This window comes from Protopterus annectens, chromosome 13.part0, assembly GCF_019279795.1.
Source record: "Protopterus annectens isolate FY-2018-M chromosome 13.part0, PAN1.0, whole genome shotgun sequence".
Classification (NCBI taxonomy): domain Eukaryota; kingdom Metazoa; phylum Chordata; order Ceratodontiformes; family Protopteridae; genus Protopterus; species Protopterus annectens.
Window position 1 is genome coordinate 136,363,964 of NC_056747.1, and position 17,604 is coordinate 136,381,567.

General features: G+C 43.7%; 1 protein-coding gene across 5 annotated transcripts in view; it reads right to left on the minus strand.

Moving 5' to 3' along the window:
• Positions 1–17,604, minus strand: part of LOC122817661 (calcium homeostasis endoplasmic reticulum protein-like) — a gene marked incomplete in the record, with an annotated part of 1,194,300 nt that overhangs the window by 549,596 nt on the left and 627,100 nt on the right. For all 5 annotated transcript variants that reach the window (XM_044090728.1, XM_044090727.1, XM_044090726.1 and 2 more), the window contains 1 exon segment: positions 5,538–5,776. In XM_044090728.1, the coding sequence (XP_043946663.1) occupies positions 5,538–5,776 (239 nt within the window).

Consider the following 17,604-nt stretch of genomic DNA (forward strand, 5'->3'; position numbering starts at 1 on the left):
GAAAGATGCAGGATGCCAAGAAGCCCAAAGCCTGCAGAATTTTTCTTGCAGATAACTGAGCCTTTGTTGCCATTTCCTTGAAATAGGTAGTCCATTGGCTTTGTTTGTCTGGAGTGAGATAAGCCATCTGGACAGTTGTATTTAAGCTTGCGCCCAGGAATATCTCTTGAGAGGGTACTAGTTTTGATTTCTTTTTGTTGACTGTGTACCCTAGGCATGTTAGAAGTCTTATCACGAACGTCAGATGCTGTAGTAGAATGTCCTTGTTCTCTGCTTGTATGAGGCAATCGTCCAAGTAAGGATATATTTGTATTCCTTTTTGTCTGCAGTAAGCAATTCCTGGTGCCAGGCACTTTGTGAAGACCCTGGGTGCAGTAGATAAGCCAAAGGGCAGTGCAGAGAATTGGTAATGCTTTGAGTCAGCCTTAAATCTGAGGTATCTTCTGCATGATTGTCTGATTGGGACATGCAGTTATGCCTCTTTTAGGTCTAGAGTCACGAGCCAAGCCTTGCTGCCCAGCATGGGCAGAAGCTGCTGTACGGTCAATATCTTGAATTTTGGTATATCCAGGAAAGTGTTTAGAATAGATAGGTCCAGTATTGGTCTCCATGCTTTGTCCTTTCTGGGTACCAAGAACAGCCTTGAGTAAAATCATTGTCCCTGCTCTTGCTGTGGCATTTGTTGAATAGCCCTTATGTCCATGAGAGCTGCGACTTCTTTTTGAGCCTCTGCCCATTGATTTTTTGGCAGGTCTAGCCAACCGTTTGCCCTTGGCAGGGTATGGAATCAAAACTTGTAGCCTTGTGACACTATGTCTAGAACCCATTTGTCCTGGGTTATAATGTGCCAATTTTGAGAAAAAAGTGCTAGTTTTCCCCCTAAGGGTGTGCCAGAAGTTAAGTGCTTGGTGCAGGAAGGGGGAAGTCATTGTGACTGTTTCCTGTATGACTGTGATTTTTCCTCTCCACCTTTGGAGGTAGAAGCACTCCACTGCTTAGACCTGTAAGATCCTTGCGGCTGTGATCTGCCTCTAGGGCCATCTGGATCTGCCCCTTTGAGGCCTGTCTGAGACTGGAAAGGACCAAATCTTCGTAGGCCAGTGTCTGCTAAATCTAGGTGGCTGTACCTGTAAGAAATCCTTGACCGTTTGCATAGATTTAGCTTTGTCCTGCATTTTCTTTAACACCTCTTCTGCCTTAACACCAAACAAGATATCATGTTGTAAAGGAGCATCTAATTATTTTGCTTTAACATGGTCAGGCAGATTTTGTTCCTTTAACCTAGTATGCCTCCTAATGACAGAACCCGTAACAGTGGCCCTGCAGGAGGCCTCCAGAGAATAAAACCCACATTGCAAAGTATGCTTTCCAACTTGTTCAGCTGCATGCAATAAATCCTGCATTTCTTTGTTTTCTGCACATTCAGAATTTGCTATCATTTTCTGTTTAAGCAGTGTCATGATATACTGCTGGTATTTGAGCATATGAAACTGGCAATTTAAGGCCCTTATAGCCAAAGTAGTAGATGTGTAAATCTTTTTTCCCCATCTATCCAGAGCCCCGGAATCCCTGTCAGAGGGGGTAAGGTTTTTAGCAGTAGAAGCCTTGATCCCTTTTGGACCCTGAGAAATAGTTTCTGGGTCTGCAGAAGGGTTTTTGAAAAGGAATTTATGAGCATCAGGGACCATGTAGTATCTGTCCAGCTTAATAGGAGCTGGAGGTAAGGAGTCAGGGGTCAGACTAGACTCCAAGAACATATCATCTACAATGTCCAACACAGGTGGAATAGCTAGAGGCCTGTGTTGAGGTACTAAAAGGAAGTCTCTGAGCCTTTTCTTAGATTCTGAAAAATCTTGGCTCTCTCAGTGGAAGTGCTCCCTCATGGTATGCAAGGTTTCCCCAAAAGAGTAGTCCTCAGGAGGAGAAGCTGAAGGAATTGATTCTTCAGCATCAGAATCCTAATAGGGGGGGAAGAGAATATTCCTGATCAGAAGAGGAATCAGAAGAAATGGAAACCTGATCTGAAGATTCATAGTCTGTCTCTTGCCTCGGCCTCTTATCAGGAGGGGGATGGGAACCCCTGATCAAGGTAATAAAGTCATTGGCCATTTTGAGCATCTCTTTTTTGGGCATGGAGGCCTGTCCTTGTGACTGGTGAACTTGTTTCTTTGCCTTTAAAGGTGTTTTAGTCTTTGTCTTTGTAGTCGGTTTAATATACAATTGTTTAGGTCTGAATACACCCTCAGAAGCCGATGCCTGCTCAGCGACTCCGGACCCATCTGAGGGAATAATCTCCGAGGCTCCAATACCTTGAGTTTCCTGTGGTCTGGCTGACTCCATGTGGGAGTCGGTAGCGGCCTGTGACTCTAAAGTAGCAGGCGTCAGGGGCTGCGAAAAGCGCCTCACTGAGAACCGGCGACTTGCTTAGGAGAAGCTTCGTCATCAGGTTTGGACCTCCGTTGCCTGTCTTTTTCTTTGCGTCTTTTGTGTACTCCGGTAGTCGGATGGCTATCCGACGACATTGTATAATGAAATCTTCGCCCAAAATAGCTTAATGCAAAATCGTACTGACACTTAATAGTGTGTTGGTTAAATCTAGCACAGAACTGACAACTAGCAACGTCGTGGTCAGGGCCTAGGCAAGGAATACAGTAAGAATGAAAGCCCTTATGAGGTATTTGCTTCCCACAAGAAATACAATTATTAACTTTTTCTGACATCAGACTGGAGCAAGAAAAGATTTTCCCCAATATATACACATATCTATCTATATATATATATATATATATATATATATATATATACACACACACACACACACACACACACACACACACACACACACACACACATCTATACATCTCTCTATATAGATGTATATTATATATACATATATATATATATATATATATATATATACACACACACACACACACACATCTATACATCTCTCTATACCAATGTGTGTGTGTGTATATATATGCACACACACACACACACACATGTATGTATATACAGATTTTATATATATATATATATATATATATATATATATATATATATATATATATATGCACACACACAAAACACAACTAATGCTCAACAGCTGTGGCAAACGGGATCTGGGGAAAGGGGGGATAAGGGAGGAGCTCAAGAGCTTAAAGTATCTAAACTGTACAAAAAAGCATCAGAGTCAGATCCGAAGATCAGATCTGAACCCACATGTTGATAATGCACCTTAACCTTCGTCATCCTACCCAGCAAACCAAACTCTACCCTGAAAACGTTTCCTTGAGCCCACCGTTTTAACATTCAGAACTCAGAGTCAGACTCAACAGATGGTTCAGTGTGAAAATACTACCCATCATGATAACGAAGACATAAGGCGTGACAAAACCATCCAGGTAACTGCCACTCTAAAGGAAGCATTCCTCCTGCCAAACTCTGTACAGTCAGCCCAAGATGAATCCCATGTCTGTGCCTCAATGCCTTAAAAAGTCAACTACTTTTATATTAGGCTCAAGTATTTATTAGCATTTATTGATCGGGTTGGTCTGCCTGGACAAGAAAACACATTGCCCCTTTTCAGCTCCAACAACATTTTTACACACACAGAAAGAAATAAAAATATAATGACAAAATTACAGGAGAGACAAAAACTCACTTTTACCAATACATAATTTGCTGAATAAACGGTAAGGCACGGCAATGGCACATTATAACATGCATCAAGTAGTTTACAGTTGGGATTTGGTGGAAAGAGAAAATGGAGATTAAAGTGCTAGCCTGAAACAAATAAGATGTAGTAAGAGGTAAGGACACTAAGTAAGCAGATAGCAGTCTAAGAATGCTTAACGTCTCACTTGACCTGCTGTCGTGCTGGGATTAAGTGAAGAATCCTCCTGCTGATCGCAATACTGATGACCCACCAATGCTATCATCATCCCTCCTGCTGATCACAATACTGATGACCCACCAATGCTATCATCATCCCTCCTGCTGATCACAATACTGATGATCCACCAATGCTAACATCATTCCTCCTGCTGATGACAATACTGATGACCCACCAATGCTATCATCATCCCTCCTGCTGATCACAATACTGATGATCCACCAATGCTAACATCATTCCTCCTGCTGATCACAATACTGATGACCCACCAATGCTATCATCATCCCTCCTGCTGATCACAATACTGATGATCCACCAATGCTATCATCATCCCTCCTGCTGATCACAATACTGATGATCCACCAATGCTAACATCATTCCTCCTGCTGATCACAATGCTGATAACCCACCAATGCTATCATCATCCCTCCTGCTGATCACAATACTGATGATCCACCAATGCTAACATCATTCCTCCTGCTGATCACAATACTGATGATCCACCAATGCTAACATCATTCCTCCTGCTGATCACAATACTGATGACCCACCAATGCTATCATCATCCCTCCTGCTGATCACAATACTGATGACCCACCAATGCTATCATCATCCCTCCTGCTGATCACAATGCTGATGACCCACCAATGCTAACATCATTCCTCCTGCTGATCACAATACTGATGACCCACCAATGCTATCATCATCCCTCCTGCTGATCACAATACTGATGACCCACCAATGCTATCATCATCCCTCCTGCTGATCACAATACTGATGATCCACCAATGCTAACATCATTCCTCCTGCTGATCACAATACTGATGACCCACCAATGCTATCATCATCCCTCCTGCTGATCACAATACTGATGACCCACCAATGCTATCATCCCTCCTGCTGATCACAATACTGATGATCCACCAATGCTATCATCACCTTAGCTGTCAATTAAGCCTCAAACTTCAAAACCTCATCTAGTCCATACAACTAGCAACAATAAGAAAATCAAGACCACTGGTTCAGACCCAAAAGTATTTTATTCTCAACCTCACTTTAAAACTTCTTTTTGTTTCACCAATATAAAATAAATCACACAAAACCTCATCTCTGTCACCAGGTTACACTGCTGACATTTGTGGCATTCTTTCTAGCTGTGCAACTGTCTCAGTCAGTGCCAGTAGCGGTCCTGATTAGTTAAATGATCAGTGATGGAAAACGTTGTGCCACACTGACACCCTGTAATGATCAATGACTTTGAGATCTGAACTGTGACAATAGTGGAAAAGCTTGGGGAGATCAAAAGATGAGACCACCCTGCTACAGGACATTATGATGTGCAGAAACACAAGGATAGTGCACCCGTAAGCGTGGGAAATACACAATGCAAGAATTTTGTGAAGATCAGGATTTGATAAAAGGCAACTCCAAGGAGGACTCGTGCCACGGATGCTTCCATATCGCATCCAATTACACTACGCCTGGTGAATGCAGTTGACTGTTACAGAAAAGGTAAGACTAGAACTTACTTACCGATTAAAGACAAGCCAGTAACAAACTGAATACTAGTAGGACTTGTTTACTGATTAAAGACAAGCCAGTAACAAGCTGAATATTCAAGAAACAGCTAAACCCCACTCACCTTCACAAGGGGGGCCATCAGTCCAGCAGGCAAATCAAAGTATGGAACATTTGGCACCAAACTTGGGTCATCATGGTTTATATGAGGAGGCCCTTGCCTTCGCATATGTGGAGGCTGTCCATTAAAACCATGAGGCGGAGGGCCAAACTCTGGGTGCTGTGGGCCTCCCCAAGGAGGGTGTTCCCCCATATTAGGAACAGGCATTCGATGTCCAGGGTGATGATGTGGTGGTCCCATGTCTGCATGAACACAAAGCAAAAGATATTCAAATTATATTCTTAAAAGTGCACAGCTAAGGAAACATTTCACTTTTTGCACAAGAGGCATATGAGTCAGTCAATCAAGTAGTACATCGTCCCATAACAACACTGTCAATGAGGGCTGAGATATTCTTTTGTTGTGTGTGCACCAAATGTCCAATATCCTACTGGGCAGATCCAAACAAGTTAGTCTCTCCCCATTTCAACCTGTTTTCACTAAATAATGAACTCTCAGAAGGCAAGCATCCAAACAGCAGCACAAACACAACATACATCATTACCTTATCATCATTATCTTATCAGTTGATCCATGATCAGCATCAATCCTTGGTGTTTCCCAAGGCTAGGATCATTCTTTATACCAATTTATCCATTAGCTACCTACTCGGGAGTTAGCATGCTTGTGGCAACACATGCCTAACTCCTAAGCCTACAAGTTCAGAGTAAATATACTCCAACCTGCAAATACAAACAATGAAGATTTGACACCTACACTGTTCACAACTGATGTACAAGTACATACTTCCCTATCTTGTAGTGTATCCCAACACCCAAGGTTTAATGTTGTAGCTGCCACAAGCAGGGGGATAAAGATGGTTACTGCTGACTCAATAAGAGCAGTGTAATAAAATCACTATAGACGTACATGATCAAATTCAAGGAGTAATGCTGGAGTATCATTCATCATGAACAGGAATTAACTGCAGACAGATGCATGTCCACCTTTCCTGACTTCAAGTGCTTTGGGCATCCCTGGAATAGATCCATGCCATCATCATTTATTTATTATTTTTATTTATTTATTTATTTTACAAAGAAGAGATAACTGTCTTTTCTGAAGTGCCTTCTGTGAAAGGCAAGGATAAGAAATCAGATGGCCAACCAAACGGGTGAAAGAGAATAAGTGAGGAAAGCAGGGCATCCCAGCATCTTGGCGTCTCCTTAGAGGTGAGAGAAACGAGGGCTGGAGGATAGAAATATATACCGCAACAAAGACTACTGTAGAAAATATCTACAGTTATGATGAGTTAATCACAAAGTTATAATGTGCTCATCACAGGGATCATTGCAGCACAATCATTCCTTACAGACAGGAAGAGTAAAACAGTCGAATCTCTGACCAAAAGGCCAAGCCTGGGGAAGCTAGCATGCCCAGTAGGATTATGATGGCAAATCCAAGCCTATTTTTAAGGAGGAGTCAACTATATAGTGTTTTTGAACAATTAGGAATGGAGGTACAAGTGGCCACCTCACAGATGCTCTGACATGATACATTGTTGAAGAAAGCTAACATAGTGGTCACTTGCTGTAGCAGAATATGCCTTTACATTACCTTAAAAAGTCCTTGCAATCACCCCAGGGCTAGTTGCTGCGGAACAAATTTAGTGGTGAAAATCCTGTAGGAAGTACAACTGCTTCTAGTGGGTATCATGTACTGCTCAACGACTGCTTCCAGAGAATCAACATCAAGTAGAAACCTGTGAAGTCACTGAAGCCACTGCAATGCTGCTGCCCTCTTGGGGACTTCAACAGTAGAGAGTGCAGATAAATTAAGCACTGGTGCTAGTGGCTTACCAGGGGGTACCACCATCAAGGCTAATTTATTTGGCTTTTTCATTTACTTGTGACAAAGTTCTGTCACCCCCCCCCAACTTTCTGTGAGATATCTGCACTGAAGAGTGCGTCAGGACTGGCGCCCCTTGGGTGAGATATCTGCACTGAAGAGTGCATCAGGACTAGTGCCCCTTGGGTGAGATAACTGCACTGAAGAGTGCATCAGGACTGGTGCCCCTTGGGTGAGCTATCTGCAATGAAGAGTGCATCAGGACTGGTGCCCCTTGGGTGAGCTATCTGCACTGAAGAGTGCGTCAGGACTGGTGCCCCTTGGGTGAGCTATCTGCACTGAAGAGTGCGTCAGGACTGGTGCCCCTTGGGTGAGCTATCTGCACTGAAGAGTGCATCAGGACTGGTGCCCCTTGGGTGAGATATCTGCACTGAAAAGAGCGTCAGGACTGGTGCCCCTTGGGTGAGATATCTGCATTGAATAGTGCATCAGGACTGGTGCCCCTTGGTTAAGGGAAAGGAGTTCCTTAGGCTCTACAAATGTTCCGTTAATTTTACCCTATAAAGCAAAGTCTTCTGTTTAAGATAATACTTTTTGAAAGAAAAACATTGGGTGGTTCTAACAAACATAGCAAGCAATGAAGCTGAAAAGTTTTCAAATTGGCTCTTTTAGCTACAAGTGCACTTGACCTCTTTTGAAGATGAGAACAGCCTTGGAAAAGCCTCTAAAAACACAAGACTGCTGGCTAAATGCAATGATGAGAAAAAAAAGGATGGTGCAGGGTGCTCTTCTTACCTGGCAACTTATTAATGTCCTTGGAATGGGACGGGGACTAGCCCACTTTGGACACTTCCAAAGGTCAGCGAGTCAAGGTCACAGACAGATCCCCACCTATAACCAATTCATATCTATTATAATTGATAATGGAGCAATTAATCCTTATCATGGGCACCTCAAGCCGCATCTAACACTAGGCCTACTTTATTGGGTGGTATGGTTGGGGTCAGACCACACAAGCAGATCCCCACCTATAGCCAACAGATATCTATAACAATTGATAATGGCATGATTATCCCTATAATGGGCAACACATGCTACATCTAACAAAGGGCCTGCTTTAATGGGTACTATGGTTGGATTGATCCATAGCATCAAAGGGACATCAAAATAACCAAAATTCGGACAGTCTAAAGTACCACAGAAAATCAGACTCCTGAACAATAATGTCTGGTGAAGGTATGTACCATCAATTAAGTGGCCACTGCACAGGTTTCAGACGCAGAGATGCTCTTGGAGCAAGCACTGCAAGGCAGTCACTCCCATAGTGGAGTGGCTTCTGCAGCACCATCTTCCCCCTGGACAGTGATCTATCTGAATGTAAAAGAGCTCAAAGTACAGTTAAGTACTTACCATAACAGTAGATGTCCTGCTGATCACTGATGCAGTACTCCAAACGGTTGGGTTTTCTCAACAAATAACCTAGACGTCTGGCCAGCGTACCAAAGCCAAAATCTTCCGTAGAGCCACATGCCTGATGTAGGACATATGCCTGCTTGCCTAACAGTACATAAGTGCATATATAAGTGTAAATCCTCAAACTATCTCCAAGTTAGTAAGATTAGAGGTCTGAAAAACAAAAACAACTTGTCAGCTAAGGGGGAGAGGTAGAAAATTAGTGGTCCCCCTTGGTCAGGAGGAAAAGAAAGGAAGCATCAGAGAAGGGGGGGGGGTGTAGGGTGGAAAAGAATACTGCAATAGTGATCAGTAGAGCATCTACTGTTATGGTAAGCTCTTACACAAATGTAATGTCTTTCCTTAGATCACTGTAGCAGTATTCTCAACTGCTGGAAGATTCCCAAAGCTTAAGAGTGTGTGGAAAGTGGCTGGATGAGAAATAGGCAAACTGCTCAGCAATCCAGAGAGGACTGATCTGCTGCAGGTAGTTCTGGACTTATACAAAGCATCCACTCTATAACATTTGGCAAACATATGCACAGAAGACCAAGTAGCTGCTTCTAGAATTGTTCTAGAGTCAATCCCCTTGAAAAAGCTCCAGATGTGGCCACTGCTCTAGTATAATGTGCCTTTGCTGGAGAAGGTAAGGATTTGCCATGCTGAGTGCAGCAAAAATAGTGGATTTAGAAATCCAGTTAACAAAAGTTTGCTTAGAAACTGGGTTCCCTAGCTTGGAATCTTGAAAAGATAAACAATTGGTCAGACTAAAGGATATCCTTAGCCTTATCCAGGTAGAATCTAAGTTGCCTATACATATAGAGAGAATGCAGAATCCTTTCTCCCTTATTTTGTGGCTACTGCAGCAGTGATTATTTGAAAATCTACTGTTATGGTCAAGTTCAATTTACACAATTGTACTATGTTCTACACATTGATTACTGATACTATAGCTGGGAGGTGGAAGAAGGGTCCAAGAGACACTGGAGAATGGTTCTAGCAAAGCATGATCTAGACCTAGATAAGGAATCCAGCTTATAGTGTTTTGCAAAAGTATGTACAGAGGACCAACAAACAGTTTCTAGAATCCAACCCTTTCCAAAAAACCAAAGAAGAAGCCAAGGTCCTTGTAGAGTGGGCCTTGACCCTGCCTGGACTAGATTTGTCATGGTGAGTATAACAAAAGGTAATAAACAGGAATGGGAACCAGATTTGACGAGGTCAGTATGGGGAGATGAGTATCACGTTCCTACCCAAGTAATTGGCTTTTCTGAAGAACTTTGGATACCAACGGAAATGGAGGAAAAGCATACAGGAGATCCGAGGGCCAATCATGGAGAACTGCATCCCTTGGTGACTCACCCAGAGGGGGATTAGGGCAAAGTAGCTGCTACATTTGGCATTTATGGATGTGGCAAAAAGGTCACAGCAAGGCTAGCCCCACTTGCGGAAAATCTTTTCCACCACTTCCTGTTTTACGGACAACTCCTGAAGCATCAGAATTGCTCTGCTGAATCAGTCTGCAATTACACTGGATTTCCTCAGGATGTGCATTGCTATCAGAAAGAGTTGGGAGGAGATTACCCAGTGCCATACTCACAGGGCCTTTCGATAAACAGGGGTTAAGATTTGGTACCTCCTTGTTTATGTACCATACAACACACGTTTGTCGGTATCGCAATAGTCCCCAGAGGAAGAGAGTCCTAGAATGCTTGCAACGCTAAAAGCACTGTACTAATCTATAGGACACCGATGTGCAAATGGGCCTCGTGATCCTGCCAAGTGCCTTGGACAGTCTTTCTCAGATAATACCCCTCCCCCACCAACCCTATCTGGGAAGCGTCCATGGTCACTGTGGCTAATGGATTGGGAAGTACAAAGGGTCAACCTAGTGTCACATGTCTAGCCACCAATGAGGACCTTTTCTGGCAAGATTCTGTTAGCAATATCTTGTGGGACATGGGCAGTTCTTGCATTGACCACTAAGTGGAAAGTAGCCACTGGAGAATTCTCATGTGCAGACGTGCTAAGGGGATCAAGGTTATTAATGCTGCCATGGTCCCCAGACTCTTAGAACCGTCTTTACTTGTACTTTTTTCTTGGGAAGGAGATTCAATACCGGATGACTAATTCTTACCCTTTCTGGAGGAAGTTTGGCCATCATTTTTGTTGTATCTAGTTCTGCTCCTATAAAAATGATACACAGACAGCAGAAAGGCAGATTTTTCGTAGTTTATTGTGATCCCTAAGTGAAATCAGAGCTGCAAGGTGCATCTCTCGCTTTTGTTAGTAGATGCTCGGTGGTGGCAGCTAGGAGCCAGTCGTCTAGGTATGGAAACACTCAGAATCCTAGGAGTCTCAAGTGAACTGTGACTACTGCCATACATTTGGTGAACACTCTGGGGGCTGCAGTGAGGCCAAAGGGCAGAGCCCGAAACTGGTAGTGGTTGGCTCTGAGCCAAAAGCACAGGTGTCTCCTGGACTGCCTGTCCATTTTTATATGGTAGTATGCATCTTGGAGGTCTATCGAGCACATCCAATTACCTTGTCCCAGAAATGGGAGTATTGATTGCAGTGTCACCATCAGGAACTTTGATTTTTTTTTTTTTTTTTTTTTTTTTTTTTTAACAGATTTGTTTAGGTTGCTGAGACCCAGAATTGGTCTCCAGTCTGTTTTTTTTTTTTAAAACTAAAAAGAACCTTGAGTAAATTCTGAATCCTATTTGGTCTGTGGGGACTGTTTGGATAACTCTCTTGTCTAGCAACTTCTAAATACTTAGAGTTGCGTGTTCCCTTTGACTGGGTGGAACATCCAGTATCTTTTTTTATGCTTTGGGGGGGGGGGGGGCAGGGGTATGGAGTAACCTCTGGATATGATGCTTTGTACCCACTTGTCTTTTGTTATTGTCAGCCAGGCTTTTGGGTACAAAGATAAGCAGTCCCAGACTGCCTCTAGAGATGGACAAGCAGGCCTCTCCTTCAAGAGCACTGAAAGGGCTTACCAAAGAAGCATTCCCAGTTGCCCTGACTCTGCGGACCCCCTCTGCCACGTGGTCACGGTCTTCCATTACCACTTCCTCCTCTGTCCCTGGGGGAAGAATCACCACGTGTGTCCTAGAAAGCTCTCTGGGATTTTCAAAACCACATTTTCCCACTACCTTTCTGACCTTTGGGGCACGGTCTGGTAGGTAGGGAAAAACAGACTCCTATGGCAGAGACAGTTTTTCCTTTTTGTTCACACCTGGTTAGTGTGTCCTTGACTTTAGGCCCGAACAGGGATAAGCCAAACGGGGCATTCACAAAGGAAGACTTAAAGGGCTCTGCAAAGTCACACAAGTGCATCCAGGAAAGTCTCCTTAGGGAAATCCCTGAACCCGCTGCTCTGCTCGCTCCATCCACTGCATAAGAAATCAGTCTCATGGAGGAGTTGACCACTGAATTTAAGGTAGAGAACTGGGAGGAAACTTTCACTGACACCCCTTCAGCTACTAAACCTTGGAGGGCATCTCCTAGCTCTTTCAGGAGATCTCTCTAATCTGTAAAATAAGTCAAGTAATTCAGCGACTTAAGAGCAAATGTCACTGAAGAAAAAAATGTGCTTTCCATATCTGTCCATCGTGCAAGACTCCTTGTTCAGTGGATGGATAGAAGTAGTAGTCCCTGAGAGTTCCTTCTTGTTGGCTGCTGCCACCACCATAGCATCTGCTGGGAGTCCCTTAGTTAGAAAATTTTTGTCTGACAGATGTAATGAACCTATCTGGCCTCCGAGGAACCGGTTCCACAGAATCTGTAGACTCCCACACCTTTTGAGAAATTAAATCCATAAGTTCGTCAAAAGGCAGAGACACCCAAATGGAGGAAGGGTGAGATCCAAAAGCCTTCAGGTAGACAGACTCCTCCGCTGAAGGGTTAGTGGACTTCCAGCCACCTAAGTATTTCCAAGATGTCTCCAAAGGAGACATCATCAGGAGGTGACCGTGGGGACCCTTCAGATTCATCGAGGTCCGTATCCAAAGTGATGACTCTTATGGGGAGTCTAAATACTTCCTCTGCATAACCCTCTTCAGAGGGACCTCTTCGGAGATGTTTCAGAAGACAGGGGGTAGGATCTCCCGCATCCCTGTGGATGCAAGGGTATAGAGACAGACACCGGTGCCTCTGGGGGAAGAATTCCAGACCTGAGAGCGGACCTGCCCGTGGAGACAGTACTCTCCTCATCACCACAAAAGCCCCCCCGCACCTGATCTGAGGAAACTCCCGGCTCCAAAGAAATGGAGGGAATCCCCAGAACCAAGGGGGAACGGCTCCGTGGCTGAGTTAGGAGCAGAGCTCACCTGAGCCAATGCCATGAGAGGCAAGTTAAATTTCGACGACTGTCTGATCCGACTCCCCTTCTCGGATCTAACTGGAGAGTGTCAGCTCCTAGTCTCAGAGTACTGAAGGAACAGAGGACATCTGAGCAATATTTGGATCCAAAGATCCTGTAATAGGTCTCGATTCTGATGGTTCCACTATGATCAGCTCCGGACAATCTGGCTCTGAGGTCTGAGATCGGATTGGAGGAGGAGTCGATACAGAAAGGGTAGATTTAGTCGGTTCCAAAGCTCTCTGGGTTGGATCAGATAACAGTTTGGCGAGTGCTGGTGCCCTTAACAGCCTCTGCACCACACAATCCACATCGTCGTCAGCAGGCTCCTGGAAGATCAAGTCAAGGGGGCACGAGATTTGGAGGGCTTTAGCAATGGTGACCTGAGTGTGAGGGATACCGGTTCCAATTCAGGGGACTGGTTTCGCAAATGAAACTCCACCGGCACCAAACTGAAAGAGCTGAGGTAGTAGGCCTCTCAGACCAAACAGCCTTCAGATCCAGAGATTACATTCTTGGCACTTTTTTGGATGGCTCTGATGGAGCATTTGAAGATGAAGACCTTTCCCCGACTTGTCTGACTTTGAAGAAGGGGACTGGCCAGACTTAGAAAAACCAAGAACCTTCTTGGATTGCTTCGGAGAAGGGGGTTTTCAACAGGCCTCTTAGAATCAGTTTATTGTTTCCTTCCAACAATGCCCTGTGACTAAAGGAGTGACAGATGGCACAGGACACTTGGAGATGAACCACTCCTAGACAGTACACACAAACGGTATGCCTATCAGTAAGGGCCATTTTTTGTCCACATTCGATGCATTTTTTAAACCCAGAGGGTTTAGCATCCTTAAAATACATTGTACCAATCAGCAACAATAAAGGTAAACCACTAACAACCAGACTATATATACTTTTTTTTACATTCTTGAAACAACAAGAATACCAGTAACAAGAACAGCAATAACAAGAACCTAACCTAAAAGAGGTCTAATAGAAAGGGAAAGCCCTCTAACTTAAACGGGCTAAGGCAGCTCTCTAATTTAAACAAACCAACCTGAAGGAATCACTAGAACAGAACAGGAAAAGAAAAAGGAAAGCCCTCTAACTAAAATGCTTTTTTTTAATTAAGTTTAAGGCTGGGATAGGGTAAAAAAAAGGCCTAATGAAGAAAACGACTGCTAACAGCAGTTAAATCTCAAAGAAAAACGGAAACACACACAATTCACTTAATTACTGAGCAGAAAAAACACAGAAATAAACAATTTCTCTCAAATACATGAATAAAAGTCTACCTAGCCAGAGCCAATAGGAAGAGCACCCGATCCTGTTTAGCGGCAAACGAGATCTGGGGAGCTCTCCTAGTGCAAGATGGGATAGGGTTTTAACTACGAGCTAGTGGAAGACCTTGAGCTTGTGTATAAACCCAACCTGCCAAGAATGAAGGCAAGATAAGACATCATCACATTTATAGTTATGTACTCACCATAACTCTGCATCGGTGCTGTTTTCATCTTTCCTCAACAGATGAGTCTTGGCAACATCCTTGGCCACACGATAGACTTTAGACTTCGTAGCTCGAACTCCTACGCTTACTCATAGTCTCTAACTACTGTTGAAATACCTCAGATCAAGTTTGCCCTCCACTTATCCACAATGTAAAATGGAAAAACAGCCAACGGTAATCTGAGTCAAAGAACACACAAAGTGGAAAGGTGGGAAACTAGGGAAGAATCAGAGGAGGTGTATTCTGTAGCCCACAGCAGAAACTTATCAGGAATATCCTTCATGTCATACCAGGATCTAGACAAAAAGAGTAGGGAGAATGGTGGGTGGGGAGTTGAAGGATGTAAACTGAAAACACAGGTGCAGAGTTATGGTGAGTACAGAACTACAAAAGCTTATGTCTTTTTTGTCTGTTCCTTAACTAAGGGGATAAAATCCCCATCTAGAGTAATCGTGGGGGTTTCCTCACGGAAGGATATCCTGGAGTATAGCAGAGCCAAAAGCTGCCCTACTTTTTGATAATATATCCAATCTGTAATGAGTTATAAAGGTTTGAGTGTTGGACCATGTAGCAGCTACACAGATGTCATTTACAGATGCTTTGGAGCAAAAAGCAGATGAAGTGGCTATATACCTGGGGTGCGCTTTAGGATGTTTTGGGTAATGACAAGCCTTTGCTCCGTTAATTAAAGATGATGCAATCAGTGAGCCATTTGGGCAGAATCACTTTTGTATCTGCTGTGCCCAATTTATAAAAACAGCTATTCTGAGTTTCTTACGTCTTTAGCTCTACAAATGTAAAATCAGAGCTGTATAGGAACATCCAATAAATGAAGCATGTAATCTCCCTTGTTGGAAAATTTAAGAAAGAAGACTGGTAGGTTACTTGACTGGTTAAGGTTACTTTCTGACACCACTTTAGGTAGAAGGGAGGAATCAGTCCAAAGTGATAACCTGTCCTTGTGAAAAATCAGGTAAGGTGGTTGAGAAGAAAGTGCTTGGAGTTCAGATAACAGTCTAGCTGAAGTACTGGTGACTAGAAATAAAGTTTCCAGACAAGAATTTCAATTCTGTCCTTGCTTAGCGTTCAAGGGAAGGTTGAGTAAGGTTCTGGAAAATTAGTGTAAGGTCCCATAGAGGGACAGTGTTTTAATGAGGCTAGAAATGAATGATCCACACCCAGGTAAAAATCAGAAATGGCAGCCAGCTGTACCTTGATGGTGAATAACTCCATCGCTGAAAATGAAGGCTACGAAATCAAGAATAACTGGAACTGGTACGGAAAAGGGGTACAAATGTTTCTGATGGGCCTAAACAGAAAATCGGTTCCATTTACATTTATAAAATTTCCTTGCAGAGGCTTCTTGGAATGATATTAGAATGTGGGCGAACAGGAGAAGTATGGAACTTTTAGCCATCACTGGAAATGGAGAAACCATGCAGTCAATTTGTGAGACAGTATGTCCGGGTGAGACAGAAGGCTCTGAACAGGATCCAGTACCCAGGCAGAGTGAACCAGGTGGGGCCACAGGGAGGGGGAACCACACTTGGTGAGGCCAGAAAAGGGCAATGAGGATAACCTTTCTCTTCCACTGCAATGCTTTCTGAATAAACTTTAGGATGAGAGGAGTGGGAGGGAAGATGTATAACACACCAGAGGGAGTGTCTCTCAGTGACTCCGACTCTGGGGGGAATCACGGCAAAGTACCTACTGCACGTGACATTGAGGGAAGAAGCAAAGAGACTGCAGCATGGTTGACCCATTGGCAAAGCAGCATTTCTGCTGCTGACTGGTCGAGAGACCATTCAAGAGGAAGTAAGATGGACCTGCTCAGTTTGTCTGCTAACACGTTGGTTTAAAAGTTTATCCACTGCCAAGCTTTCACTGCCTCCCTGCAAAGTGGGAAAGGCCTTGTTTCCCCTTGTTTGCGGATGTACAGGATCACAGACATATTGACTGTCTGAAATGCAATCATCCCTACAGGGAGAACATCTTGAAATGCCATTAGGACTCCTCTCATTGCTAGGACATTAATGTCAAGATTGGCCTCTGTCTGGGACCATGTGCTTTGGGCTGTCCATCCAAAGTAATGCCACCCCCCTCACCAGTTGGGAGGCATCTGTAGATACTGTGGCCCTGGGAGACAGAAAAGTGAAAGGACGGCCCTGGGAAGTTGCCTCTGCATGAACTCACCATGCTGTGTGTCATCTGCAACATTTGTGATGTGAATGGGAGTCATCACTGGCTTGTGTCTTTACTGACCACTGTACCTATCGAGTTTACTGTAGTACTTTCATGTGAAAATATTCCAAAAGGATGTGTAATGCCAGTTTTCCTAAATCTTGTTGCGGCAGGCTTGCGATTTGTGCCCTGGTATCTAGACAGTCTCTGATCAACTCCACAGTTTGAGATGGATAAAGATGAGACTTGGAGAGATTTATAGTAATGCCCAGCTGGGAACAGAGATAGGGCAAGTGATTCCTGGCTTTAATTAGTGGAAACAAATAGGAGCCATTTGTCTAGATACAGAAACACCTAGAATCCCTGCGGTCTCAGGTGACAATGCGTTTGGTGAACACCCTGAGTCTTGTGGTGAGACCAAAGGGTAGTGCACTGAACTGGAAGTGACTGGCATCCAGTCAGAAACGTGGGTATCACCTGGAACACCTGTGTATTTTGATATGCTAGTACACATCCTTAAGATCTACAGAGCACATCCAATCGTCCTTCCTTGAGAGAGGTAGGATGGACTAAACTGTGACCATCCAGAAAAGAGTACTTCACAAGCTGGTTTAAACTCCTGAAATCCAAAATTGGTTTTGGGTCTCTGGTCTTTTTTGGCACTAAAAAGAATTTTCTAAGTTCCAGATCATTCTTGATCAGTGGGACCGGCTGGATGACTCCCGTCTAGCAGCTTTTGCATT